This window comes from Ceratosolen solmsi, unplaced genomic scaffold, assembly GCF_000503995.2.
Source record: "Ceratosolen solmsi marchali unplaced genomic scaffold, CerSol_1.0 scaffold41, whole genome shotgun sequence".
NCBI lineage: Eukaryota > Metazoa > Arthropoda > Insecta > Hymenoptera > Agaonidae > Ceratosolen > Ceratosolen solmsi.
Genome location: NW_011948424.1, coordinates 4,478,884 through 4,505,678, shown reverse-complemented (window position 1 = coordinate 4,505,678; position 26,795 = coordinate 4,478,884). Strand labels below are relative to the sequence as shown.

The following is a 26,795-nucleotide window of genomic DNA, read 5'->3' as shown; positions in this document are numbered from 1 at the left end:
GTCGATTTATTGAATAATTTTAATAAGCAATGTAATATGATTATAGAACGAGTGTAATGAAATACTATCGTATTAGTAAGAAATATAAGCATTAACGATTTGAAAAATTATTAAAAAATTACTTAGAAATAGAAACGCGATTGTCGTGATATCAGGCCTTAAATTATAAATATTCCTATAAATTATAACCTAAAAAATTAAGAAAAATATTGTTAAATTAATAAATCATTATCGACTAATAATTAAAAAAAAAAAAAAAAATGTTTCTTTTTTGTTTCTGTAGCAAAGCCAGCTAGCTATTAAGTTCGACAGCTATATTTATAATTTCTATTTCAGTTATTCACGTCGATCGTAATAAGCCATAATCTTCGGCTAATATACATTTCGTTATTAGAAATTGTATTCTAAAAGTAAAACTGCTCAATGTTTCAAGCTATATAATAAAGTAGGAAAAACACAATGAACAATACGTATGAAAACTATGCCGGCCTACTGGGTGGCCTTAAACATGCCGGTATGCTATTTTATATAATTAATCCTTACGAAAATGTATTTGAAAAGTACGAAGATGTACCGGATTACCAATTGCAGGTAAATCAAATAATGCGACAAAAGAATTTTCTTAAATTTTCTATATTCTTCATTGTTCCCAAACTATCTTCAAATTTCAATATCTTTCTCGGGTCATTGTACGTTTGATTGAAATTTTTATTGAAAATTTTGTACATTTTGTTCCAAATATTATACGTAATTTTTTTCTATTTTATTTCAGTTTTCCTACTAAATTATCGTTTCTTTGTTAATATTAAAATTTTATAAAAAATATTATTAAACTTTTTTTTTAACATAAAATAATATCATAAATAATTGATTGATGTTTATATGCAAAGTATTGAGGTAAAAATTAATTGCTTTTTCATGAAATGAGTATGGTAGTGTAGGGGAAAAAATTTTTTGACATGAAATGTATGAAATGACAATAATTATACGAATCGTGATTTTATTTTGTTTGCATAAGGTTTGGTTTTCATTTTTCGTTCTTATCGCTTTAGAAAATGCGATAATTTACGCGAAAAAAGAAAAGTCATTTCGTTTAAATGATCATGTGACTTCCCTATCGCATTGGATCCTTCAAGAAACTGGACGGTAAGCATAGGCAACGCCATACTGTATAGTTTATCATTTATTTTATTATTGCGATCGAGATCACGGAAACGATAAAATTTACATTATATTTTAAAATCATAGATTTTCTCGAGAGAAATTAATTTTATGAATATTACAATGGAATTCATTGGGTTTGGCTAATTTTTCAGTTAGTTTTATCACAATGCTTCAGCAATAAATAAATATATATATATATATATATATATATAAGTTTCTAATTTATATTTAAATTTAAATGTATTTTTAAGTTTATATTTAATCGTCATCTATTTCATGATCTATGTCCCTCCAAATTCAACGAGCAAACTTCACAAAGTATTTCTTTCAAATCATTTCTATTCGAATCATTAAAATAATAAATCATTTAAAATTGGCGGGTAATTTGAATTGTTTGACGGGAAAATAATAAGGGAATATGTTATATTTATAGAATTATTTTTCGAGGGGCAGAGTACTATGCTTACATATCCATTTACCAAAATTTACGAATATGGAATTTATCTTGGAACTCTGTTTGGACTTGGTATGTAACAGCTATCGCAGTTGACTTTTGTTATTACTGGGTGCACAGAGCAAATCACGGTGAGTTTATTTCATATTTTATTAACTTTATACATGCTAAATACAGAGTTTTTTTTTTTTTTATTTTTATTTATTTATTTATTTATGTATTTATTTATTTATTGTTAATATCACTTTTTTTAACTGGGCATATTAATTATTTCATCAAAGAAAACGCGTAAAATTATTCCTACACAGACATACAAGTATTCTTTTACATAAGATAATCATAAGCAAATGAGTAACATGGCCTCTTTAAGGAGCTTTGGACTAATAACAAAATCTCCAGGATTTAGAACTTTAAAAGTAGTATATTTAGAAACCAAGGCAATAGAAATATCTTTCAATCAAGTCATTATAAAATAGAAAAATTTACACCAATGTTATGTCAATTTATCGTATATAACTCGAATAATTATATCTTACGACAATGCACATATTACATTTATAAATTACTCAAAATTTTACTTATAATTTTATTAAGTATCGACCAATGCTAATAAAATTATAAATATAGTTAACGTTACATATTAAATAATTTAATTGTCGACAATTTATATGCAAAGTAATTTTATTTACACATTTGCCCATATATATTTCATACACAGATAAATACACTTTTCACATTCATATGAATAGATAAGATATAATACATAATACACGTGATCAAAATAAAGAATAGCGTACGTATATTTCACCAATAAATACGTACAAATCGTTCGTTTAATATAACATTATAATATATCAGTTCGTGCTAAATCCATTACAGGCAATGCTATTAGTCCGTAATTGGCAGTCACATTGCTCGCGTTTATAAAATAATCATAATATAATCGAACAACGTGACCGAATGATGAATACGTCTCGAGACGTGTGAAAAAAAAAAAAAAAAGAATGAAAAAAGAAGCCAAAAGGGCTACTTTGAAACTCTCATTCGTCGATACGGCACGGGTCAATGCTCAAGTCAAGAGTATTGTCAAGGCTATTTATTCTCTATCCCTACGCTCATCCCCTTCCTGCTTTACAGAAGTGCTCTTCCTCTGGGCGCACCATCAGGTCCATCACAGCAGTGAGGAATTCAATCTTGTGGTCGGACTGCGTCAGTCGGTGTTGCAACATTGGTGCAGCTTCGTAAGTACAGTTACACAAGTACATAAAAAAAAAAAAGTGCTACGCTCGGATTGCCTCGAGTGTCATACTCTTCGGCGCCTCCACATAATACATTTGATCCCTTTAAGGTGAAATCGATCTTCCCTCTCCGCTTTACGCATTTTTTTGCCTCCGTCAGAATTCCTTCTCGACAAAATTTTTCATTCCTAAGTACACTTTTAAAGTCGTATTTGTCTCTCAGTTTTTACACCTTCAGCGTTGGCAAGCCCGATCTTGTGGTGCGATTTAGTTACCACCTAACACTTCCATTATACACATACTTTGGTGATATTGATCAAAATAACGTTATTTCAAGAATCTTATTTATATAAATTTTTGGCATTATATTTCTCAACACCCTCCCCAATATTCGAAATAATGCTTTCATATTTTGTGGATTGTAAATGCCTCTTCTCCTCTTTACTTCGGCAATTATACTTCAATATTTGAGTAATTTTTATAGTCTTTAAATTATAATTGTAGACAGAATGAAATGACAATCTTCATTGGAAATCAAAACCTTATCCTTTCTATTTTACTCATAATATCATACTAAAAATTATTGAAACAGTTAATAAAGCAACTAATTTATATGCTCCCTACTCCCATGGCAATGCTCAAATAGTCGTAATTAAATATTTATAAAATGAGAAAAAAATTAAGAAAAAGTAATAATGATTTAATTACATGAAAATCCATAAAATAAATCATTAATGCGATACGAATATTAGCATGTAATAAGCAATTACATATCAAACGTTGATTGAGTCAGGATTGTTATGCTTCTTAGAGTTATAAAATCACTCTATTTTTATATTTTATAATCTTATGACAATCTGAACATATACATTATCTCACAACAGTATAAAGTATTTAAACTTTACTACAGTTTATTACATTCTATCCGTTGTTTCCTACATTACATCCGTTATCCGTTCAATCATTATATAATTCATTTTTAATAATTTAAAATAAATTTTGATACATTGTTGCCATTATTTTACAATATTTTATAGTTACAATCTTCTTAAAAAAAAAAAGAAAAGACAAAATTAAGAAGATAAACGACTTTAAATTACATATCGAATATTAATGATAATTACACGATTTACTATTTTCATATACCATACATGTGTATATATATATATGTGTGCAAATTTATTTTTCAAATGAAATAGGTAAAAAAACGCATAGAAAAATGATTGGAAAGTAATCAAATGTTCATGATTCTTATTTAATATATTTAGAGCAAACTTTTTTGTTGCATAAATAAGAAAAAATTATTTTAATTTATTATATAAACAATACAATATCTCTATAGCACATATATTAAAAATCGACCAAAATTAAAATTTATAAACGTAAATATGTTTTTAGTTATTTTACTTACCACTGGCTTTTTTCATACCACCTTCTCATTTTGTGGCTCATCACCAATTCAATTTGATTTATCAACTTTGGATACATACAACAGTAATTCATGATCTTGGTCCATTCGAATGGATATTTAATACGCCGAAGCATCATCGTGTTCATCATGGTAATTATTTCATTAAGTCTTTAAATAAAAGATTCGCATAATACTCAATATGATATTTCATTTAATATTAAAAAATTTTTATTATGAAAAATGTTTAAAAGTTAAAATTTACGTATGATTATTTTAAAAATTCCATGTAGACAATTGATATTCTACCAACAGTATTAAAACATATAGAATTATTCATAAATATTACAATAGTCTTAAAAATAAAATTGATTTTGCATTTTATATTTTAGACTAGACAGTTTAATGAAAATAAAGTTATTAAAACGATTTCATACTAATATTATACATAATAACAACAACAACAACTATGATAATCATAATAATAATGATAATAAGAATAATAATAATAAGAATAATAATAATAATCATAATAAAAAATCATAATAATAATGATAATTATAATTATAATTGTAATAATAAATATATTATTGATCATAATGATGATGATGATGATGATGATGATGATGATGATGATGATGATGATGATGATGATAATGACGATGATGGTTCAAAAAACCAGGAATGATCGAATGATTTGAAAAGGAACTGATGAAATTATTTTTTAAAAAGACTATTTACTTAAATGTAATTTAAATATAATTTTAAATCTCGGTTATAAATCTCTAATTTTATTGAGCACTTTTTATACAAATTCATCTAGTAATTTATATACAAAAAAAATTATAATATTAAAATTGTTAATTGTTTGTTATAGGATGTAATTTATACTGTTTGGATACTAATTACGGTGGTGTTCTAATATTATGGGATCGGCTTTTTGGAACTTTTGCAGAGGAACGAAAAAACGAAGAAATAATTTATGGTTTGGTGGTTAATCCTCAATCGTACAATCCATTGTTTCTCCAGGTTTGTTATAAAATTATTATATGGAATATGGAACGATAGATTATTAGAAATAATAAATTTTCTTTTTTTTGTAGTCTAGAGGTTTAAGCTTTTTCTTTATCTTTGAAGTAAATCATACTCGTATTATTATGATAAAGTTAAGATTTTTTTATCCTATTTTGTGACCAATAATAATTCCAATAATTGTTGTATTAAATATTGTTTGTATAAGATAAAAAAAAAAAGTTGTTCCCATACAATCATATAGAAACAATATATTTTACTTATTATTTCAATGTTAAAAAAAAAGAAAGAAAGAAAGAAAAGAAAAATTTTAAATTGCTCTGAAATTAAATTATGAAAATGAAATTTGTATAACAACTATTAATGCTTGATTAAATATGACTATTATGACTATTTTATTTATTTTTTTTTTTTTAAAGAATTAACGAGTAATTAAGTAACACAATGCTAATAACAATAATGAGGTGAGTTTTAACATCATCAAACGCCTATTCATCTTATAGACAACTTAAAGTATCTTTTCTGACCCGTTACTTCCAAACTTTTATGGTATTTAAACTAATATTTTTTTTCCCTTTATAATAAGTTCGATAACCATCTTTCAGTCGCAAATAGCTTTATAGGTCAGAAAGAGGAGAAATAGTAGTCCTTAAGGTATTTTACAATTTAATGGCATAAAGCACCTTGATAAACTCTCTCAAAATCATACGTCAAATGTATGAACTTGTGAACTTGCAAAAGAGATATGTATTGGCGTTTGTGTAAGGAGATAATCGATGAAAGCCCCGCGATATTTACTGGATATTTAATGGCGCTACTTGCATTTGAGCAGACACGCGTCTTAGCTTCAGCTTACATAAAATTTAATTCTAATTTAAGGTATTCTATGTGGCATCGATGATTGGCCGCAGCCTCGGCATGGGAAATTCGAGAGACAAGTTGGCGGTGTACTGGAAGGGCCCAAGTTGGCAGCCAGGCCTCCCACGCCTTGGCCTTGACGAATTCAAAGTGAACGTAAGACGCAATGACATTAGTATGGACGTATCGATATGACAATAAGCGTGTGAGAACAATTCGCGGCCATCGTGTCTTATTTATAATACGAAAAATAATAGGTAAAACGAGACGGTTTCAAGAGGCCAGAGTGTTGGCACTAGGATAGTTTCGCGAATGGATTATAAGGAAAGTGCATGCATGGCGGGAAAATGGAGAAGTGAAACTTAAATTTTCAGCGATGCATCGAAGCTTTTATTGCCGTTGGAATAATTGTGAGCATTGTTGTTGCAAGCTTTACGAAAATTTGGGCCACCGGAAGCGGCGGTTGTACGATATTGGGATAATTGTGGAGACCGGAGGGTTATTATTATTTTTTGAGACTTTGCTCGAAACAATTGATATTGACTATAATTGAAAAATGAGTTAAATTGAATTTTATGAGTATGGTCGGTGCATTAGAGTGTTGCTTGAAACAATGGAACGCCGTTATAATTCTTAATAATTTCTTAACACTTGTACTAAACAGACTTAATGAGGAGGAGATTTTTATGATTAAGTGAAAGCTGTCGCGCTTAAAAATTCATGAATCTTTACGTCCGTCGGATCTTTTCGTCTTACTACGAAATTGTCAAAAGATATGACTACGTTTCATGCTGCATAAATAATTTCTATAATCCGACATTGATATATATATATATATATATATATATATATATAACATTTTCGGTTTATTTTCCATACTTTTACAATTTATCAATAAAATGCTCTTATATTCATGAACTGTTCAATGATAATTATAGTTAACTTACAAAATAAATGTATTAGGTCACGTCGCGGATCAAATATAATCCGCGAATGTCCAATTGGCAAAATTTCTATATTGTGCTGCACTTTAGCCTTGTACTTTATACACATGTGCAACTCTACGTGGAAAAATTCGTAAGTTTTTTTTTACACTTTTATACTATTTGCAAATATTTATTATTGTTCCTAATATTATTCTTACGACGAATAAATCTAATACCATTTGCCATTTTGTTAAATATATATTTGTAATTAATTTATTTCCATTGGATTATATATCTATATTTAATATATCATTTGACTCATAAAAGTCAAATGCTTACAAAATGTTCTAATGTATTTAATAAGCATTTTCTTTTATTTCCATTTAATTTTTGAGCATATTTTAACAGATTTTAATTCGTTGATTACACATGCTTATTCGATAATAATCGCATAAAATTTCAATATATTAAATGTCAATGAAAGTAAGAAAATGTATGGACTTTATGAATAATTAAACTTTATCTCACGTAATTGTGTGAAAAAGTAAATAAATGAATATTAGCTGACCATGCATATCTGTATTGTTTAATTTCATAAAATTTTGTAATATAATATATTCATAAAACCATAGATTTTCATATTTTCTGATTTCGTACACAGAAAAAGTTGTTTTCATTTTGAATAGATATTTAATTAAAAATGAGTACTCGTTAATATTAGCTGCAATTTCTTTACTTATTATTATTAGTATTATTATTGTTGTTGTTGTTGTTGTTGTTGTTAATATTATTATTATTACTATTATTACTATTATTATTATCATTGTTAACATACCAATTCTAAAATATTATTATTCAAGATAAATTAAATTATTATTCGATTTATCTCGAATCATCGTTAATTATATAATAAACATAATATATATATATATATATATATATATATATATCGATATTTCTTTTTCAGGAAACACAACATATTTTATCGGGCGCAACGATAATCAACAATGCATGCGCCTTAATAATAATAGGTTTACTATTTGATAGATCAAAGTTTGCCAATATACTTGAATTAATAAGATGTTGCAGTTACTTATACTTTTTAAAAAATATTCAAAATTCATTGGTCACATACACTTATGCCGCATCCTGTTGTTTATGGATTTATGATATTTTTAAATTTTTGGCAGTTTGGTAGTGAAAACGTGCAATGCAATAGATGATTTAAAATAATTTTAAAAATAGTTAATTTAGACTTGAAGACCATAGGGAAAAAATGGAGATTCATGAAATAATGAATTTCTATTAAAATGAATGTTTCTGGGCATTATTGCAGATTCCTCAAATTGTTTGGCGATGTTGTATTACTGGGTAATTTGTTTTCGTATTATTTTTAATATATACACATCATATTGAATCGGACATGAATAATACATATTCATATATATGAATGTATATGCGCAGATACTTAAATCTTTTATGATTATCAACCTTTCGCTTTATAACAATTGAAAAATGAATTGCATTTAAATTACATTTGCTTTACAATGTTCATTTGACAAAAATTTAATCACTTACAAAGAATGTTAAAATTAATAAAATTTTGAGCGAAATTATGGTAATTATATTTCGAAATAACTGTTGACTTTAACGTTTAAAAATTTTAAAGTTTATACTCGATTTACAATTATAATTTGTAATAAATATTGTTTTCACAGATTTTGTAATTTTATTCTGTTGTATATTTAGTTTCAGAAGAGTATTTATCACTGTTTAAAACTAAGAACGAATGAAAATCAAATCTTAATTCCCCAGTAGTTTAATATTATTATAATTTGAAAGTTCCACGATATTAATCAATTGTATTAAATGACTCATCCTTTATAGATTTTTTTTTCTTCATTTGTTTACAGATAGGCAAAGCAACCAAACAATCCAAGTTGTTAAAAATCTTACGCAGCCAATGCACAATTAATGCACATACTTACAGAGCCCGCGAATTCCAATGTAATTATTTACATTTAATATTAAAATAGATTTTTAACTGATTTTGTTTTTCTATTTTTATTGCCTCATTAATAAATAAATTGATAAATCGTTGTTAGAATTTATGCGTAAAGTGTGTAAATAACAATGTTCTCCGTTATATATTTCAACATTAATCACATGAGAATACATAAAATTTTGAATAATTTTAATTTATCAATGTGTTGATATTCATAAATTGATCGTTAAACATTTTTTATATAAATCTTTTTCTTTTTCCTTTCGTTAAATACGGATTCTTATTTTAATTAATAATATGTTTATAATTGATCAAATCGAATTACAGTCCCATAATAATTTCAGAGATATGAAATTAAATTAAATAGCTTAACGTCAAACGTAAAGAATTCAAAATGAAATCCTAATCACATTGACGTCTCAAGTATATATATATATATTCTCGTAGCTTTAGAATTAAGCAACTTATCTTTACCAAATAAAACACTTGTCGTGATATGTGTTAGTAAAATGATTTAAATTAAATGAAAGCAAAACATAAATTCCAAATACATATAAAACATGCCATTTTAATAGAGCACTATTATTATACAACTTGAGGACATACAAATAGCATTTCAAAAACATGACGATTTACAAAAGCAATGCACAGAGTCGTACGCATTAATGTGAATAAATAAATGGCCGAGCCATAATTAGCGAATTATATTTTATTAAGTGCGCTTCTCATCTATGTCATTGATTTATTCTTGCATTATTTATTATTTATTAGTTTTCATTGTTTATTATCGTTTATTTTATTGAGTTTCGCCTAAAAATTGATTGGCGATACATTGATAAATCATTAATGTGTGCGGCGCGTCGCAATTTTATATAATATTTTCATCAGTTTTTGTATTGCGCGATTACAAGTTACCGGCATTTCTTCCGTTTCGAGTTGCAGGGAAGCAAGTGCGCTTCGTAGACCAATAATAGACTGTTACATGTAAACAATAATTGCACAAGCGAAAATGCATCGTCAACGAATCTTATATACGCACACTTACTTTACATCCAGTTTCATGAGCATAAATAAATGATAAAGCGATAAGCAGTCAAGAATGGGATTCCATAAACATTAGGCTAAGACCTTTTCAAAAACTTTTTCATAATTTTCCTCCTCCTCGTCCTCCTTACCCAGCCACCCCACGAAACAAGTAAATTATATAAATTCCTTTCTTTTATAAATATATAAAATTTTTAAATATTCACTTACAGCCATTATAGTTTTTAAACACTTATTCGAATATTAATCACAAGACCTCGTAATATTTGTTTATTTCACATTTCACTTTTTATAAACTATATGTATTTTGCATTAATGAAACTGGAGACTGCGTTGATTTCACATTGGAAAACACATGAAGGTCATCCCTACTTCTAATAATAAAATCTAAACACCTCCGTAATAATCTTCAAAAAGGATAATTAATTATCCTTTATTGTGGAATAACGCACGAAATGCAATATTAATATCAGTTCGATTGATTTCTTTTACAAAATACATCGGTTTGTTAAAAATTCTTCGTTTAGTGCGCATTGAAGCTTGTGCATGGAAAACTGATTTCCATTCGCTTAAATGTCCATTCGTGGTACATTCTCTCTCTCTCTCTCTCTCTCTCGCTCTCGCTCTTTCTCTCTAAAACAAAAAAAAAAAAAAAACGAAATATTTATATTAATTTTTTTTTTTAAATTTATATTAATCAATCGTATTAATAATTTATTTTAACAGATCGCATATACTATTTATGTATACAATACGCATATAATAATTTAATTTCAATATTTTATTATAAATTTAATATTTCTATCAAATTGTTGTTGTTTGTCAATAATTTTATTTATTTAGTTCTTTATCACATTATACGTGAAGAAAAAAAGGAAACAAAAATTATTATTTTAACAATTACTGAACAGTCTTATATGGTCAAATTGTTGTGAATTTTTGGTAATAATGTAAATATTTATAATCATTGGTATTACGTGAAAGTACACTTGAAACTACAAATTTTCTACTTGGTAATGAATAATTTTGGATTTTTTTTTTTTTTTTTTTTTTTTTTTTTTTTTTTTTTTTTTATATATAAAAATGTACACTACGAATACTCGAGAAATTTCATATTATTGCAAATACTTAATTGATAAAAAATATAATAGATATTACCTAAGGATAATGTAAATCTTTACATTGAAATCTAACTTTCGCCTATTCTATCCTTCCCTTTTTCTTCTTTATGCGTGTCCTGCGATTCCAGCACAGGAGTTTCCAAACTATCCGACGAGATTCGTCTACGAATACTACATTGTTTGTCTTGTTCTTCTTTGGGATCTTTAAAATTATTTAAGGAATCTGAGCTTAATGACGGATAGTCGAGCGTAGTTTTTAATTCTAAAGAGTCCGAACTTCGACACATAACATTATAATTTTGTCTACCTTCGAGCTCTAACGAATCTGTACTTGTTTCCATCACGTTCATTTCACTTAATCCTCCTGCCGATTCTAAAAATCAAATTCACCTTTAGCAGTAATTAACAATTCTAGATAAAATGATAATAGATTATATGCAACGAGAATATTTTATTGCGCATAATGGCAGTGTGGAATAAGCATCAACGTCAACACAAAATACATAATCTATTATACCATTGGATATATTATATATATATCCATTGGTTTTTGTTTTTGTTTATGTTTTTCTTTGCTTTCTTTGTATAATCAAACGATACTTTATTCTCTATTATAACATTGAATTGCTCTATTAACGGCTGTTTACAAAAATATTATATTCTCACCCTGCGCGACTGATGCTTCAGACGGAATAATCGCGGGAGGTACAACTGATTTATCGCCAGCATCCGTCAATTCCATTTGCGATATATCGTCGTTTGTATCGTCTTGTTTATCAATTTTCTCAACGTTAGCTTGCGCCAGTCTTATTATCTCGTCGATCTCCTTAATACGTTTCTCATAATCATCGGAGCCCGATGTGCTCGGATTGAAGGACTCGGGAGCACTCCCTTGACTTTCGATCTTTGCTCTCGCCAAGTTCTCCAGCTTATATCGATTTTCCGGGCTCTCGTGATCCAACAAGTCCTCTTCCTCCCGAGCTCGAAGCTCGATCATGTGCGCCTCTCGGCACGCCTTCTCCAAGACTTCGAAGTCCTTGACCGACGACAAGGATACGTCGTCACCGAGACCCGATTTGCCAATGATGTATTTCTTCGATAAACTTCCATTACTCGACGAGTCCTGCGAGCCGCTCTGCCGATTGTCACGTTTCTTTGCATTCTCCAGCGCAACCGCGCTCTCCAGGTGCTCGAACTCCTGCAGCGAGCTCAGCGATATATTATCGTGGTCCGTTGGCTTGAAATAGCGCTTAGCCATAAGGGCTTCGTAATTATCGGGAGTACTACCGAAGCTGCCACGCATACTACCGATACTACCGATCGACTCCTTTTGACTGCCTATGCTACCGAAACGACTGCTTCCTGCCTCGAAATCCGTCACTTCTTCCTCCTTGATATCTTCGAGTGGGCCGCGCTCGTACTCCATCTCGTAAAAACGAGCTTCGCTCGGACGGAATTGCATTTCCATCCACTTTTTGCTGCCCTCGTTGTATTGCTCGTCGTCGGAGCACGATTGCGAATATTGATCATCGTTCGATGCTTGTGGTGGACTTTCTTCCGATTCGAAGTCAAAGAGGTCGGCGTTACTGTGCGCCGAATGGGCCTGAGACTTTTGATCCTCTTGCCTCTCGGCTACCAGATTCTCGATTTCCCGATCAAAGCTCTTACCACCGATGTGCGACGCCGAAGTGATACGAACGCCTTTACCTGCGCAATATCAATTGAAGAATTATTATCGCCACGGGCCTATTTTTCTTTCCTACCTAATTTTCATTAGGTAGGATACATGATACAGGTTTGCCTTTGGATTTCAACTTTGGATCCGTTTATGGGAAAGTGATTTTTAAGGACGAATGCGTTGATATAGTCTCGTTTCATTGCTCGAAGCGTCATATTTAACATTAAAGTTCTCACTACCCAACCCACCTCCCGCACTTAATATACGCTTAAAAGTACTTTTATTATTTCTCGCGTCACTTAACTATCGAACGATAGAAATTTTAAGTGTCCCTTTGATTTAGAAAACAACAACAAATGCAAACAAATGCAAAAACAAAAAACAAAAAACAAAAAACAATAACGAAAAAAGTCAATACACTGTCGTTTAGACGCGAAATTTAACGTACGATTATTATCAATGATAGACAAATAATTGATATACCTTCGGCGTCGAATTCCTCAGCCTCGCGACCGACCTCTTCAACTACGATGAAATCATCGATGAGATCGGGCTTATCGACCAGTTCAAACGAGTCGCTATCGGAATTTCTATCCGCATGCTCCTTTTCAATAACCGTTTCCAATGAAACTCCCGACATTGACGACGACGTCATACTTAACTGCTGCTGTAACGATAAACCAGAATTAGGATTAGGATCTTCTGTATTCTCATCGTCGATACTCGATGTTGGGGTATGCTTTATTTCCAAAGAGTCCGCATCGCCCAAGGAACTTTCTCCTTTTCCATCTATTTGCTCCAAAGGGCTTGACGATGGCTCGTCAAGAGGCTCGTGTACGGCCTCGTTTTCTTCATTAAAAATAACTTGAGAAATTGTACTGCGAGCGGTGCTGTTGTCGTTCGTTCGTTCTTGTCTCGTGAAATCGACGTGATCCAATTGAATTTTCAATGGAAGCTTGGCGGAAGTTGAGAGCAACGATCCGTCACTTTCCCTAATATCCGAACTCAATCCCTTGGATAATTGTTCTGTGTTGATCTACGTAACATATTTTATATATATATATATATATATATAAATATAGAAATGTATGGTTATCGTCATCACCCCTCCCCCCACCCCTCCTAAATATGATTTTATCATTATTATATTATTGTTGCATTATCATATTATAATTGCAATTGTTTGAATAACATTTTTTCTCTCGTTTCCATGCTCTTGTCGAGAATTCGAATTCATATTTATATTTATTCCGTTTTACATATCCGTTTTCCTTCTCATTGTTTTTATTTTCAGTTATTTAGTTATAATCATTGTAATGTAATTGTAACTTTCAATTAATTTCTCGTTTTTACAACAATTTCATCGCACGCATAAGGAATTAAAAGAAAAAACTTACCACTTGACTGAAGATCATTTCGCTAGAACGTTTCATCATACAAGGAATATCCGAATCAAATTCGTGATGTGACTTCTCGATTTCATCCTCCGATGTATAATTAGATATTTTCGTATCATCGTCCAGTATATTTTCCAAATTTTCATCGATTTCATCTCCGTCCATCTCCGGCTCAGAGGCTATCAATGTCTCTGATAATTCACTATCTATGCTACCCATTTGCCCGGAGCTTATTGAATTTAAGGATTTCACCGATTCTCGCGAACTCATTGAGCTCACCGCTGTGTGATAATCCTGCGACGTCAATGCCTTTGAGGACGAATGATCGAGTGACATTATTGCCGATTCGTATTCCGAGGCAGTTGTCGAGCTAGCCTGAGCTGCGGATTGAAGAGCCTCGACGTCCGAGGAGCAGGGACGACTGCCACTCTCGTATTCACACGATTGGTAATTACTTTCTCCGCTGCTCGAGACGTCTGCCTCACTTTCCGAAGTGAAATGTCGACGACGACATTGCGAAGATTTTTGTCGACGACGTGGCACTGGTTGTGGTGGTTGTAAAGAGAATGTTTCATCCTTGCTGGTAACTTCGGGATCGGAACCCACGCGAGTTGCGGCCTTCGACGACGAGGTTAATGATTCGACACTTTCCTTCGTATCTTTATACGAACTTTTATCCTCCGATTCACTATCGACTATAATCATTGTTTTACTCTGATCATCATCCAAAGTCTTCATCTCGGCCGAACAATGTTCAGGGGAGCTTTCGTCCTTAATTTCGCGCGTAATTTCGTCATACTCGCGCGGTTTAACTGACGGAGAGGACGGTGAGGATGTAAAGTCGTCGGTATCCATGACTTTGTCCAATGAAGGTGCCTTATAAAGGAAAGGCAATTCATTTGGAATTGATTCTGGCTGCAGTTTAAATTGAAATTCAGATGGAGAGTCCTTGATTTGTATGACATTGTCACTATTTTCACTTAGCTCTTCGATAAGATCTTGTTTAGCCGCTTCGAGATTCTCCTTTACCTCGGCTATTTCTTTTTTTACCACTTGGTCCAGCACCTTGATACCATAGCGCGCGCACGCGTCAACATTCTGAAAGTCCTCCTTCTTCATTTTATATGGGCTTATCTCTTGATGGGACATGTGTAGCTTCTCTCGCTTATCGCTCATGCGTTTATGATCATCCGAGACTTTGGAACGAAAATCAAATTTCCCGTCCCTGTGAATATCCGTTCGTGGCGGCTTCTGAATCCCATGCACTTCACGGGGCTCCCGAACTTCCTTCCTTTCCTCCGGATCAAAGACCTTGTACGATAACAATTCAACGTTATCATGTTTTGCCTCGAGTTCCGTGCTTTTGAGCTCCGTTTTCAGCATAAGCTCGGACGGTACGGGTTGATCTTGAAAATTCTCTAAATTGTAAGACCAATTTTGTTTGTTATTTGCATTATCTCGCTCGAACGTGTCGATTGACTCAACGATTCCCTCAACGCCCCTGTCTGGCAATGTCTCAGCTTTATTAATCGACGTCCCGTCAGTGTCGCTCATTTTCATTAAATCTATAAGTTCTACGGGCTTTTCGACAATGCCCGACGTCTCATTTCCTACGGATTTGTATTTGTCCAAGGACTCGTTTCTCAAATCCACGATTTCTTCACTATGAATTTCATTACCAAAATTCATACATTCGATCAGTGAATCTCGATTGTTCATCGATAATTCTTCGACACTCGATCCCTTCTCTCCCTCGTTCTCCCTCGATCCCTCTGCTCTTTCATTTTTTATTTGTAGGGACGTCTCGAAATTCTCCTCGTATAATTCCATTAAATTACCATCCGTCGTCGGCTCACTAGTACTTGGCAGTGGCTGAAAATATTCATCGACGCTCATAAATTCTTCATTTTCAATAACATTAACAGCCGTTTTTGTTTCAAAGGCCACGTCACTCAACTTTAATTTTTCAAACCTGTCGAAGGCATTAGTTAAAATATCTTCGTCTTCGTCCACCGTTCTAAATTGAAATGACTTTGCGTACATTTCATCGGTTAAACTATATCTTGGCGTTCTCGCATCGTGCTCCTTCTGAAGTGTCTCCATCAATTCCTGACAGCTAACGTCTAACTCGTTTTCAACTAGTTCCCTCTCTATTTCAATGTCCTGCTCGCTTACCGGGACGACGGTGAATTTCGACTTTCCGCTTCCGCTTAGTTCAATATTCTCCTCATCGTCAAATAATTCAAAATTCGTTTTTTCTATTCGCGGTATTGCAAGGGCTTTTGCCTCGACGACTTTCGCGTCGCTTTCCTCGCTCGCCGTTCTAATCGTCGATTCGTACTCTTCAAGCTCTTTCTCAAATGCCTCATACGGCTGCAATTGTTCCGACACTTCTATTTTCTCATCGCCAATCATCCAATCGACGGGTTTAATTTCCAACTCCATTATTTTTGATCTTGGCGAGACAAGCGGCGGGCTTTCGATTTCAAATGAATCCCTCTGTCCTCGTCTTTTCACACAGATATCTTCAACGTTCGACTTACCCCTCTCTCGACTCTCGTCCGCATAAAAATATTCATTATCATTATTCTCGGCAAATCCGAGCGAGTGCGCGTCAAGGCCTTTATTTATCGAACTCAACGAGTCGATCGATAAGCTTTCGCGTAATGCTTCGTCGTCATTTTTTGAGAGCTCCTCGTCATCCAATAAAAATATCGTTTCCACACTATCGTTTTCTGGTTCTAAAATTTCTAAAACCCTGGCTCCTGATAATTCGGAAATAAATTTTCCCTCGACAATCGCACCGGAGCCTAATGCTATCTCATCCATCGATGATAATAATTCTGTGACATTATGTGCTAACGATGGCGGTTTGTTGGCTATTTTCTTCGATTCAACTGCCGTTACATTACCATCGGCACACATTATCACATCGGAGCTTAATTTATCATCCGACAATTTTTCATCGACGTATGCATTTGCGCTATCAACGTCCCTTTCAATGTTGCCTGATTGTTCCATTATGCTTTCAAATTTCCATGTTAAATTATCGGCAAGTACATTCTGAAAACATTCAGACTCAACAGCTCCACTTTCCAGAGGCTGATGTTTTATTGTCGTATTATCTCGAGCGTCAGGACTCGTTACATCGACCGTACATTTTAAATTATCCACCGTACTCTCTTCTACACGTGTACATGTATCATCCGCTTCGTTACGGTCCTCGTCCTTAATATTAATGTCATCGACTTCTCGCTCTAGTTTTATCGACATACCAATTACGTTGACGTTCGATGAGCTCGATGTTTCTTCCGTTAATACGATTTTCTCATCATTTTCTAACGATGTAGTTGATCTTATGCTCTGCTCATCATTTAATCCGCTTTGGATAATTTTCGTGCTCTCGGTCACGTTAACTAATGTCGTGTGCGACGCATTCACGGACATTTGATTTACGGTACTCTCGCCCCCTTCGCTATCTTCATCCGGAGACTTTTTCACTAAAACCGATGCAGAACTCTCGGTCGTTCGAACATCTTTCATTTCCTCGCAGCTAATTATTTTCTCCTGTTTCGTATCGAGCACCGACGACTTAACCTCTTTCCTCTCAACCGAGACCGTAGATTTGCTCAAATCAATTTTAGATGTAAGTAAACTCGTGGTAGACGTAATGCAATCGCCATCCATTAAAGCACCTCCATACTCAAGCTGCTTCGAAGAAATTTCTTTTTCACCTCTAAGAGTTGCTGAAATAGACTCACATTCGCTGCTCTGTTTAGTCATGTGTTTATCATATCCCTGTATCGTCACTTCTTCGTGCTTTTCAGTTTTGGTAATCGTAACCGTTTCCAGTTCTGTTTTCATTGCAAAGTCTTTTCGTGGAGAAGCTTGCGAAACTTTTGTTGGATTTGAGTGTCTTCGAAAACTAGGAATTTCCGAAACAGCGTCTTTCGAAAGGCAGGGAGATTTAGAACATTGTTTACTTGATTCGCCATTATCTTTATGTTTATTAGACACAGTTTTTGATGCATCTTCTTTAGACTTTCTTTTACTTAAATTACTCTTCGCTGAGCTAGCTGGGGTTTTATCAGATATTTGCTTTGACGGAATTTCCATTGCACCATGTCGTGTAATTTCACTTTTTAATTGTTGTTCTTCAAATTTATTTTCAACTTTTTGCCCACTTATTACAGACGATTCGGGCCTTCTTTCGACTAACTTACCAGCATCTTCGCTTATCGATTCTTCATGACCCATAATGGCCATTCCTTTACATTCATCCATTGACTTTTCTTTCTTTGACAAATTCTTTGAAAATTCGTCTTTCGACTTTTGTCTTTTAGGTATAAATTTTGTAGTTATATCTTCCTTCGATTTTTCTCCTTTTACTGTCGATTTTTCAGATGCAACTTCCTTTGCTTTTGACACCGATTTAATAGAAAATTCATCATTTGATTTTTCTCTTGGCGCCACGTTCTTTGATTTCATATCTTTCGCAGGCAATTTTGTAGAAAATTTGTCTTTAGACTTTTCTCTTTTAGGAACGATTGTCTTTGCAATTTCATCATTAGATTTTTCTCTCCGGGGTATCATTGACTTAGGTATTTCACCTATCGATTTTTCCCTCTTCGGTGCTGTCGAGGGTAATTGTTCTTTACTATCGTGTGATGGAGATTTTATAGAAAATTCATCTTTAGACTTTTCTCTCTTTGGTATCATCGATTTTGGTATTTCACCTATCGATTTTTCCCTCTTCGGTGCTGTCGAGGGTAATTGTTCTTTACTATCGTGTGATGGAGATTTTATAGAAAATTCATCTTTAGACTTTTCTCTCTTTGGTATCATCGATTTTGGTATTTCACCTATCGATTTTTCCCTCTTCGGTGCTGTCGAGGGTAATTGTTCTTTACTATCGTGTGATGGAGATTTTATAGAAAATTCATCTTTAGACTTTTCTCTCTTTGGTATCATCGATTTTGGTATTTCACCTATCGATTTTTCCCTCTTCGGTGCTGTCGAGGGTAATTGTTCTTTACTATCGTGTGATGGAGATTTTATAGAAAATTCATCTTTAGACTTTTCTCTCTTTGGTATCATCGATTTTGGTATTTCACCTATCGATTTTTCCCTCTTCGGTGCTGTCGAGGGTAATTGTTCTTTACTATCGTGTGATGGAGATTTTATAGAAAATTCATCTTTAGACTTTTCTCTCTTTGGTATCATCGATTTTGGTATTTCACCTATCGATTTTTCCCTCTTCGGTGCTGTCGAGGGTAATTGTTCTTTACTATCGTGTGATGGAGATTTTATAGAAAATTCATCTTTAGACTTTTCTCTCTTTGGTATCATCGATTTTGGTATTTCACCTATCGATTTTTCCCTCTTCGGTGCTGTCGAGGGTAATTGTTCTTTACTATCGTGTGATGGAGATTTTATAGAAAATTCATCTTTAGACTTTTCTCTCTTTGGTATCATCGATTTTGGTATTTCACCTATCGATTTTTCCCTCTTCGGTGCTGTCGAGGGTAATTGTTCTTTACTATCGTGTGATGGAGATTTTATAGAAAATTCATCTTTAGACTTTTCTCTCTTTGGTATCATCGATTTTGGTATTTCACCTATCGATTTTTCCCTCTTCGGTGCTGTCGAGGGTAATTGTTCTTTACTATCGTGTGATGGAGATTTTATAGAAAATTCATCTTTAGACTTTTCTCTCTTTGGTATCATCGATTTTGGTATTTCACCTATCGATTTTTCCCTCTTCGGTGCTGTCGAGGGTAATTGTTCTTTACTATCGTGTGATGGAGATTTTATAGAAAATTCATCTTTAGACTTTTCTCTCTTTGGTATCATCGATTTTGGTATTTCACCTATCGATTTTTCCCTCTTCGGTGCTGTCGAGGGTAATTGTTCTTTACTATCGTGTGATGGAGATTTTATAGAAAATTCATCTTTAGACTTTTCTCTCTTTGGTATCATCGATTTTGGTATTTCACCTATCGATTTTTCCCTCTTCGGTGCTGTCGAGGGTAATTGTTCTTTACTATCGTGTGATGGAGATTTTATAGAAAATTCATCTTTAGACTTTTCTCTCTTTGGTATCATTGACTTAGGTATTTCACCTATCGATTTTTCCCTCTTCGGTGCTGTCGAGGGTAATTGTTCTTTACTATCGTGTGATGGAGATTTTATAGAAAATTCATCTTTAGACTTTTCTCTCTTTGGTATCATCGATTTTGGTATTTCACCTATCGATTTTTCCCTCTTCGGTGCTGTCGAGGGTAATTGTTCTTTACTATCGTGTGATGGAGATTTTATAGAAAATTCATCTTTAGACTTTTCTCTCTTTGGTGTCATTGACTTAGGTATTTCACCTATCGATTTTTCCCTCTTCGGTGCTGTCGAGGGTAATTGTTCTTTACTATCGTGTGATGGAGATTTTATAGAAAATTCATCTTTAGACTTTTCTCTCTTCGGTATCATGGACTTCGGTATTTCACCTATCGATTTTTCCCTCTTCGGTGCTGTCGAGGGTAATTGTCCTTTACTATCGTGTGAAGGAGATTTTATAGAAAATTCATCTTTAGACTTTTCTCTCTTCGGTATCATGGACTTCGGTATTTCACCTATCGATTTTTCCCTCTTCGGTGCTGTCGAGGGTAATTGTCCTTTACTATCGTGTGAAGGAGATTTTATAGAAAATTCATCTTTAGACTTTTCTCTCTTCGGTATCATGGACTTCGGTATTTCACCTATCGATTTTTCCCTCTTCGGTGCTGTCGAGGGTAATTGTCCTTTACTATCGTGTGAAGGAGATTTTATAGAAAATTCATCTTTAGACTTTTCTCTCTTCGGTATCATGGACTTCGGTATTTCACCTATCGATTTTTCCCTCTTCGGTGCTGTCGAGGGTAATTGTCCTTTACTATCGTGTGAAGGAGATTTTATAGAAAATTCATCTTTAGACTTTTCTCTCTTCGGTATCATGGACTTCGGTATTTCACCTATCGATTTTTCCCTCTTCGGTGCTGTCGAGGGTAATTGTCCTTTACTATCGTGTGAAGGAGATTTTATAGAAAATTCATCTTTAGACTTTTCTCTCTTCGGTATCATGGACTTCGGTATTTCACCTATCGATTTTTCCCTCTTCGGTGCTGTCGAGGGTAATTGTCCTTTACTATCGTGTGAAGGAGATTTTATAGAAAATTCATCTTTAGACTTTTCTCTCTTCGGTATCATGGACTTCGGTATTTCACCTATCGATTTTTCCCTCTTCGGTGCTGTCGAGGGTAATTGTCCTTTACTATCGTGTGAAGGAGATTTTATAGAAAATTCATCTTTAGACTTTTCTCTCTTCGGTATCATGGACTTCGGTATTTCACCTATCGATTTTTCCCTCTTCGGTGCTGTCGAGGGTAATTGTCCTTTACTATCGTGTGAAGGAGATTTTATAGAAAATTCATCTTTAGACTTTTCTCTCTTCGGTATCATGGACTTCGGTATTTCACCTATCGATTTTTCCCTCTTCGGTGCTGTCGAGGGTAATTGTCCTTTACTATCGTGTGAAGGAGATTTTATAGAAAATTCATCTTTAGACTTTTCTCTCTTCGGTATCATGGACTTCGGTATTTCACCTATCGATTTTTCCCTCTTCGGTGCTGTCGAGGGTAATTGTCCTTTACTATCGTGTGAAGGAGATTTTATAGAAAATTCATCTTTAGACTTTTCTCTCTTCGGTATCATGGACTTCGGTATTTCACCTATCGATTTTTCCCTCTTCGGTGCTGTCGAGGGTAATTGTCCTTTACTATCGTGTGAAGGAGATTTTATAGAAAATTCATCTTTAGACTTTTCTCTCTTCGGTATCATGGACTTCGGTATTTCACCTATCGATTTTTCCCTCTTCGGTGCTGTCGAGGGTAATTGTCCTTTACTATCGTGTGAAGGAGATTTTATAGAAAATTCATCTTTAGACTTTTCTCTCTTCGGTATCATGGACTTCGGTATTTCACCTATCGATTTTTCCCTCTTCGGTGCTGTCGAGGGTAATTGTCCTTTACTATCGTGTGAAGGAGATTTTATAGAAAATTCATCTTTAGACTTTTCTCTCTTCGGTATCATGGACTTCGGTATTTCACCTATCGATTTTTCCCTCTTCGGTGCTGTCGAGGGTAATTGTCCTTTACTATCGTGTGAAGGAGATTTTATAGAAAATTCATCTTTAGACTTTTCTCTCTTCGGTATCATGGACTTCGGTATTTCACCTATCGATTTTTCTCTCTTCGGTGCTGTCGAGGGTAATTGTCCTTTACTATCGTGTGAAGGAGATTTTATTGGAAATTCATTTTTAAACTTTTCTCTCTTCGGTATCATCGACTTTGGTAAATCACTTAAAGATTTTTCCAGCTTGTGTGTTGTTATTGTTAATTTTTCTTCTTTATTAATAGTCGGAAGAGATTTTAATAAAAATTCATCTTGAGATTTTTTACTTAGTGCCACTTTTAATTTTAATTTTTCTTCTTCAGATTTTTCATTGTTTATTAATTTTTCCATTTGCGATTTTGTCAATTTTTCATTTTGTATATCCATATTTAATGAATATTCGTCTTTATAATTATTTTTCTTTTCGATAAAGGTATTTGTCGTGTCCTCCATTGATGTTTCTCCCTTTAATGAAGTATCTAATATACTTGTTCCTTTTTCTTCTTGAGATAATGATTTTAATGAAACTTTATCCTTTAATATTTCTGTGCTTAGAATCATTGATTCTGGTGTATCATTCAAAGATTTTTTTCGTTTTGCTTTTACATCTGGAACGTTTTTAGACATTTCTTGATTTATCGTCGATTCTGGTATGTCTGTTTGTGACTTTAAAATTTTGTCTGGAGATGTTTCTTGTTTCGGTAATGTTTCTTGAATAAGCTTTTGTTGTTCTTTTTGGGGAATAGTTTCCAATGAACATTCATCTTTAGCTATTCCTGTAATTGGTAACATTGCGTTCGTTACCTCTTCTGTCGACGTTTCTCGTCTTATCTCTAAGGATAATAATGGTTTTTCCTTACGATCATGGAGAGGAGTTTTAATGGAATATTCATCTTTCGTATCTTTTCTTCTTGGTATCATCGATTTAGAAATTTCATCAGCTGATTTGACCGCTGTGTTTATTGTTATTGATTTTTGTTTTTCTTCCGTAATTCCAGCTATTTCCTTTGTTAAAACAGTATGTTTTTGTTCATTTATATGAGTACATAAGCTTTCTTGATCTATCTCTGTGTTTGTTAATTTACTATTTAAATCCTTGGATAGATTTTCGGATGAACCTAGAAATGATAAGTTTGATGTTTCATTATTTCTATAGATTTCCGAATCCACTTGTTTTATTTCCTCTAATTGAGAATTAATATCAGCCGATATTATTGATTCTTTTTCTATTATATCTATCGATACTTTTGATTCTGTGTCTGTATGTTTTTCTATATTATCTCGTATTTCTTTGGACTTGTCTATAGCTGTTGTTGCAATATTTTTTTCTGACTGGGCTGCAATTAATGATTTTGATGTATCTGAAGATGCAAAATCTACATTAGCAGATAATGATATATCCGTTTCTAGAGTATCAGGTTTTATTATTTTGGATGGGGATTGAATCGCTAATTCTTTTTTGTTGTCTATCAAACCCTGTTTCGATAAAGAAACCGTGTCAGCTTTAATTTTCTCATTTTTTTGTGAAAACTTATCATCTTTAGATTTTTCTTTTGTTTGAAATGAAGATTTAGATACTTCGTGCTTAATGGATTCTTTTTTTATCGACGATTTTTCAGATGTGAACTCTTTTAATTTGTGCTGCATAGATTTTGACGGTATTGTGTCTTTTAATTTTTCGGATTTTGGTGAAACTTTACTCGATACCTCATCTTTAATTTTTTCGCTTTTAGGTGGTGATTTGGGAAGTAAGCCTTCTTTAGGTTTTTCTTTCTTTGGTGGAGATTTAGCAAGTGCGTCTTCCTTCGACTTTGATCGCATCAATACATTTTTAGGTGATGTTTCTTCCTTAGATTTCTGCTTCATCGACGTTGATTTTGGTGATGTTTCTTCTTTTACTTTAGCTGATTTAGTAGCAATTATAGGGGTTTGTATACCAGCTGCTTTTTGTTGTTTTGTCGCAACATTTTCTTGCATTTTCGTTGCTTTGGGTTTAATTTCTTTCTCAACATCAGATTTCGTAACAATTTTAGATTTTATTTCGTATTTTGTAATTTTTTGATTATCAGGCGTATCAATTTTATCGAGGACAATTTTTTTACTCGTTTTTGTAATTGTTTCTTTGGTAACTATGTCTAATTTCAATTTTTTCAAAGTGGCAGTCTCGGTGTACTTTAATTCCTCCTTCGTATTCGTATGTTTTTCACTATCTTTCTTTTCACTTTCACTTTTCAGTACTTTGCCATCCTGATTTTTCTGCTTTTCATCTCTACATTCTTTTTTCAAACTTTTCTTTTTTTCAAATGAATCATTAGCATCCTTACTTTTCTTTTTATCGTCCTTCTTCATAAATTCATCCCTATCGATGCGTTTATTATCCTTCATATCTTTAATATCAGACTTACAATCGGTCAATTTTTTCTTTTCGTCGTTTTCCTTCTCACCCTTTTCCATAATATCATCTTTTTTCTCTTCACTTCTTTCATCCCATGTCTTGGCCTCTACTTTTTCTACTTTCTCGCTAGTTTTCATTTGTTGTCTCGCCCTCTCTTCGAGAATCCTTTCGGTTTCCTCAAATACCTCGAGCGACTTATCATCTTCACTGGAAATAGATATTCCAGATAATCTAGCTCGAGAAATTCTCGCTGATTCTTGAGATGATTGACTCTTTAATGGCCCTCTTGCTGCAGTGAATTCTTTTTGTATTTGTTCTTCAAAATAGTGAGCCTTTTCAGCAACTGTACACTCCGACATATCAACAGTTGGATCAAAGTCGAGTAGATTCTCACCTTCGCTATAATTTTTATTGTACTCTTGAGCTTCGGTAAGATACATGTTTTCGTCATCCTGATCAGTGGATTGGTATATTGTCGATAAATCAGAGTCAATGCCTTCGAAGCCTTCGCCCTTAGTACGTGCTATATCCTCCCAAAAGCGGCGCTTCTCAGAATAAGTTTTCTTTTCATGTATCAATGATGATTGTTCAATTTCTTGTGCAGAATAGCAAGCATCTATAGATTGTAAGGGAGTGGTAGATTGATCTTTTTGAGCTAGCAGGCTACCAACAGCATCTAAAACAAGTAAAAACAGATTCGTGATCGTGTTACAAGACTTTCACCTAGATTATCCACCCTTTAGCATTTTATCTTTAAATTCGCTAAGAAATCTGTTATATAATACTTAACAATAATAATTACGTCGTTAATTAATGTTGCTTGATAGATTTTTAAATAGATTTATACAAATGGTATCAGCAATGTTTACTTAACAAGCACTATTTGTAATTAAGTTATAATTATATTAATTTTTAGCTTGATTCAATATAATATTGTTTAATGGTAAAATTAATTTTCAATTCGAGCTCATTACAGCTTTTCAATACTACAAAATAATTGTCAATTTTTCATGAAAATGAAACAGATCAATTCTTATCTAATCTAAAAGGAATCGTAGTTAAGATAATGATAATTTTTTAGCGAATTGCGATTTGTTGTAACAGTTTTTTTTTTTTTTTTTTTTTTTTTAAATTAATAAGAATTCCGTACATAGTTTCAACGTAATCTCATTTATTTCACTTAAGAAGTTTTACATCAACAGAAACAGCACCTGCATATAGGCTGCATTCGTCGCTACACGATCACAAAAGTCTCCCGTAAAAATGCATCTCGGAGAAGATGGAGGGCTAACAAAGCAGTAATTCTCTACTTTTATACTTTTTAACTGACAATATACGTAAACTTGAATATATGATTTTCTTCACACTAATAATAAATGTACACACACATATATATATATATATATATATATATATATAGATAAATATTTTATATACACAACGATCTCATAAAACATATTTATACATTTAGATACTTCAACAGCGATAATAGATTATATATAATTTTTAAACTGATTCACTTATTGTACAATCGAGTTTTAGAATTCAACAGTAGTCGAACAAACGATAGTCGCAACTTATTGAAAAAATTGTTTTACTTTCGTAAATACAGTTATTTTTTCCTTTTCTTTTTTCTTTTTTGTTTAAATTATTGTAAATATCATAGCATTATTCTCAATAAAAAGTTAAAGAGCATATTAAACATATTTACGAAGAAAATAGAATTGAATGCATTATTCATGCAACTAGATTTTTTACTTTTATAAAAATATTAGTGAACTTATTCACATGTAATTCATCTATGAATAGTATAATGTAGATTTTTTTTTGTTTTTTTTTTTTGTTTTTGTTTTTGTTCATAACTAGACTAGAG

General features: G+C 32.7%; 2 protein-coding genes across 2 annotated transcripts; one reads left to right on the top strand and one right to left on the bottom strand.

Moving 5' to 3' along the window:
* The first annotated feature begins 369 nt into the window (after window positions 1–369).
* On the top strand, window positions 370–9,119 carry LOC105362558 (alkylglycerol monooxygenase). Its single transcript, XM_011500018.1, has 10 exons — window positions 370–591; window positions 1,019–1,146; window positions 1,598–1,749; window positions 2,756–2,859; window positions 4,255–4,417; window positions 5,142–5,293; window positions 6,176–6,310; window positions 7,118–7,231; window positions 8,048–8,451; window positions 8,994–9,119. Exons 1-9 carry the CDS (start codon window positions 460–462, stop codon window positions 8,276–8,278), a joined length of 1,311 nt encoding a protein of 436 aa, XP_011498320.1. The 5' UTR covers window positions 370–459; the 3' UTR covers window positions 8,279–8,451; window positions 8,994–9,119.
* Window positions 9,120–11,293: 2,174 nt separating this feature from the next.
* Window positions 11,294–18,464, bottom strand: LOC105362720 (uncharacterized). Its single transcript, XM_011500206.1, has 4 exons — window positions 14,326–18,464; window positions 13,412–13,964; window positions 11,917–12,957; window positions 11,294–11,623 (listed from the first exon to the last, which is right to left on the bottom strand). The coding sequence occupies exons 1-4, from the start codon at window positions 18,439–18,441 to the stop codon at window positions 11,319–11,321; spliced, it is 6,015 nt and encodes a 2,004-aa protein (XP_011498508.1). The 5' UTR covers window positions 18,442–18,464; the 3' UTR covers window positions 11,294–11,318.
* Window positions 18,465–26,795: the final 8,331 nt, after the last annotated feature.

What these genes read in the sequence shown, in the direction of transcription:
- LOC105362558 (XM_011500018.1), top strand. Translation starts at nt 460, where the DNA reads ATGAACAATACGTATGAAAACTATGCCGGCCTACTGGGTGGCCTTAAA. An exon ending in GGTGCACAGAGCAAATCACG is followed by an intron (nt 1,750 to 2,755) that starts GTGAGTTTATTT and finishes CCTGCTTTACAG; the next exon opens with AAGTGCTCTTCCTCTGGGCG. An exon ending in TTGACGAATTCAAAGTGAAC is followed by an intron (nt 6,311 to 7,117) that starts GTAAGACGCAAT and finishes TAAATGTATTAG; the next exon opens with GTCACGTCGCGGATCAAATA.
- LOC105362720 (XM_011500206.1), bottom strand. Translation starts at nt 18,441, where the DNA reads ATGGAAATTCCGTCAAAGCAAATATCTGATAAAACCCCAGCTAGCTCA. An exon ending in AAATGATCTTCAGTCAAGTG is followed by an intron (nt 13,965 to 14,325) that starts GTAAGTTTTTTC and finishes TATGTTACGTAG; the next exon opens with ATCAACACAGAACAATTATC. An exon ending in TGAGGAATTCGACGCCGAAG is followed by an intron (nt 12,958 to 13,411) that starts GTATATCAATTA and finishes GATATTGCGCAG; the next exon opens with GTAAAGGCGTTCGTATCACT.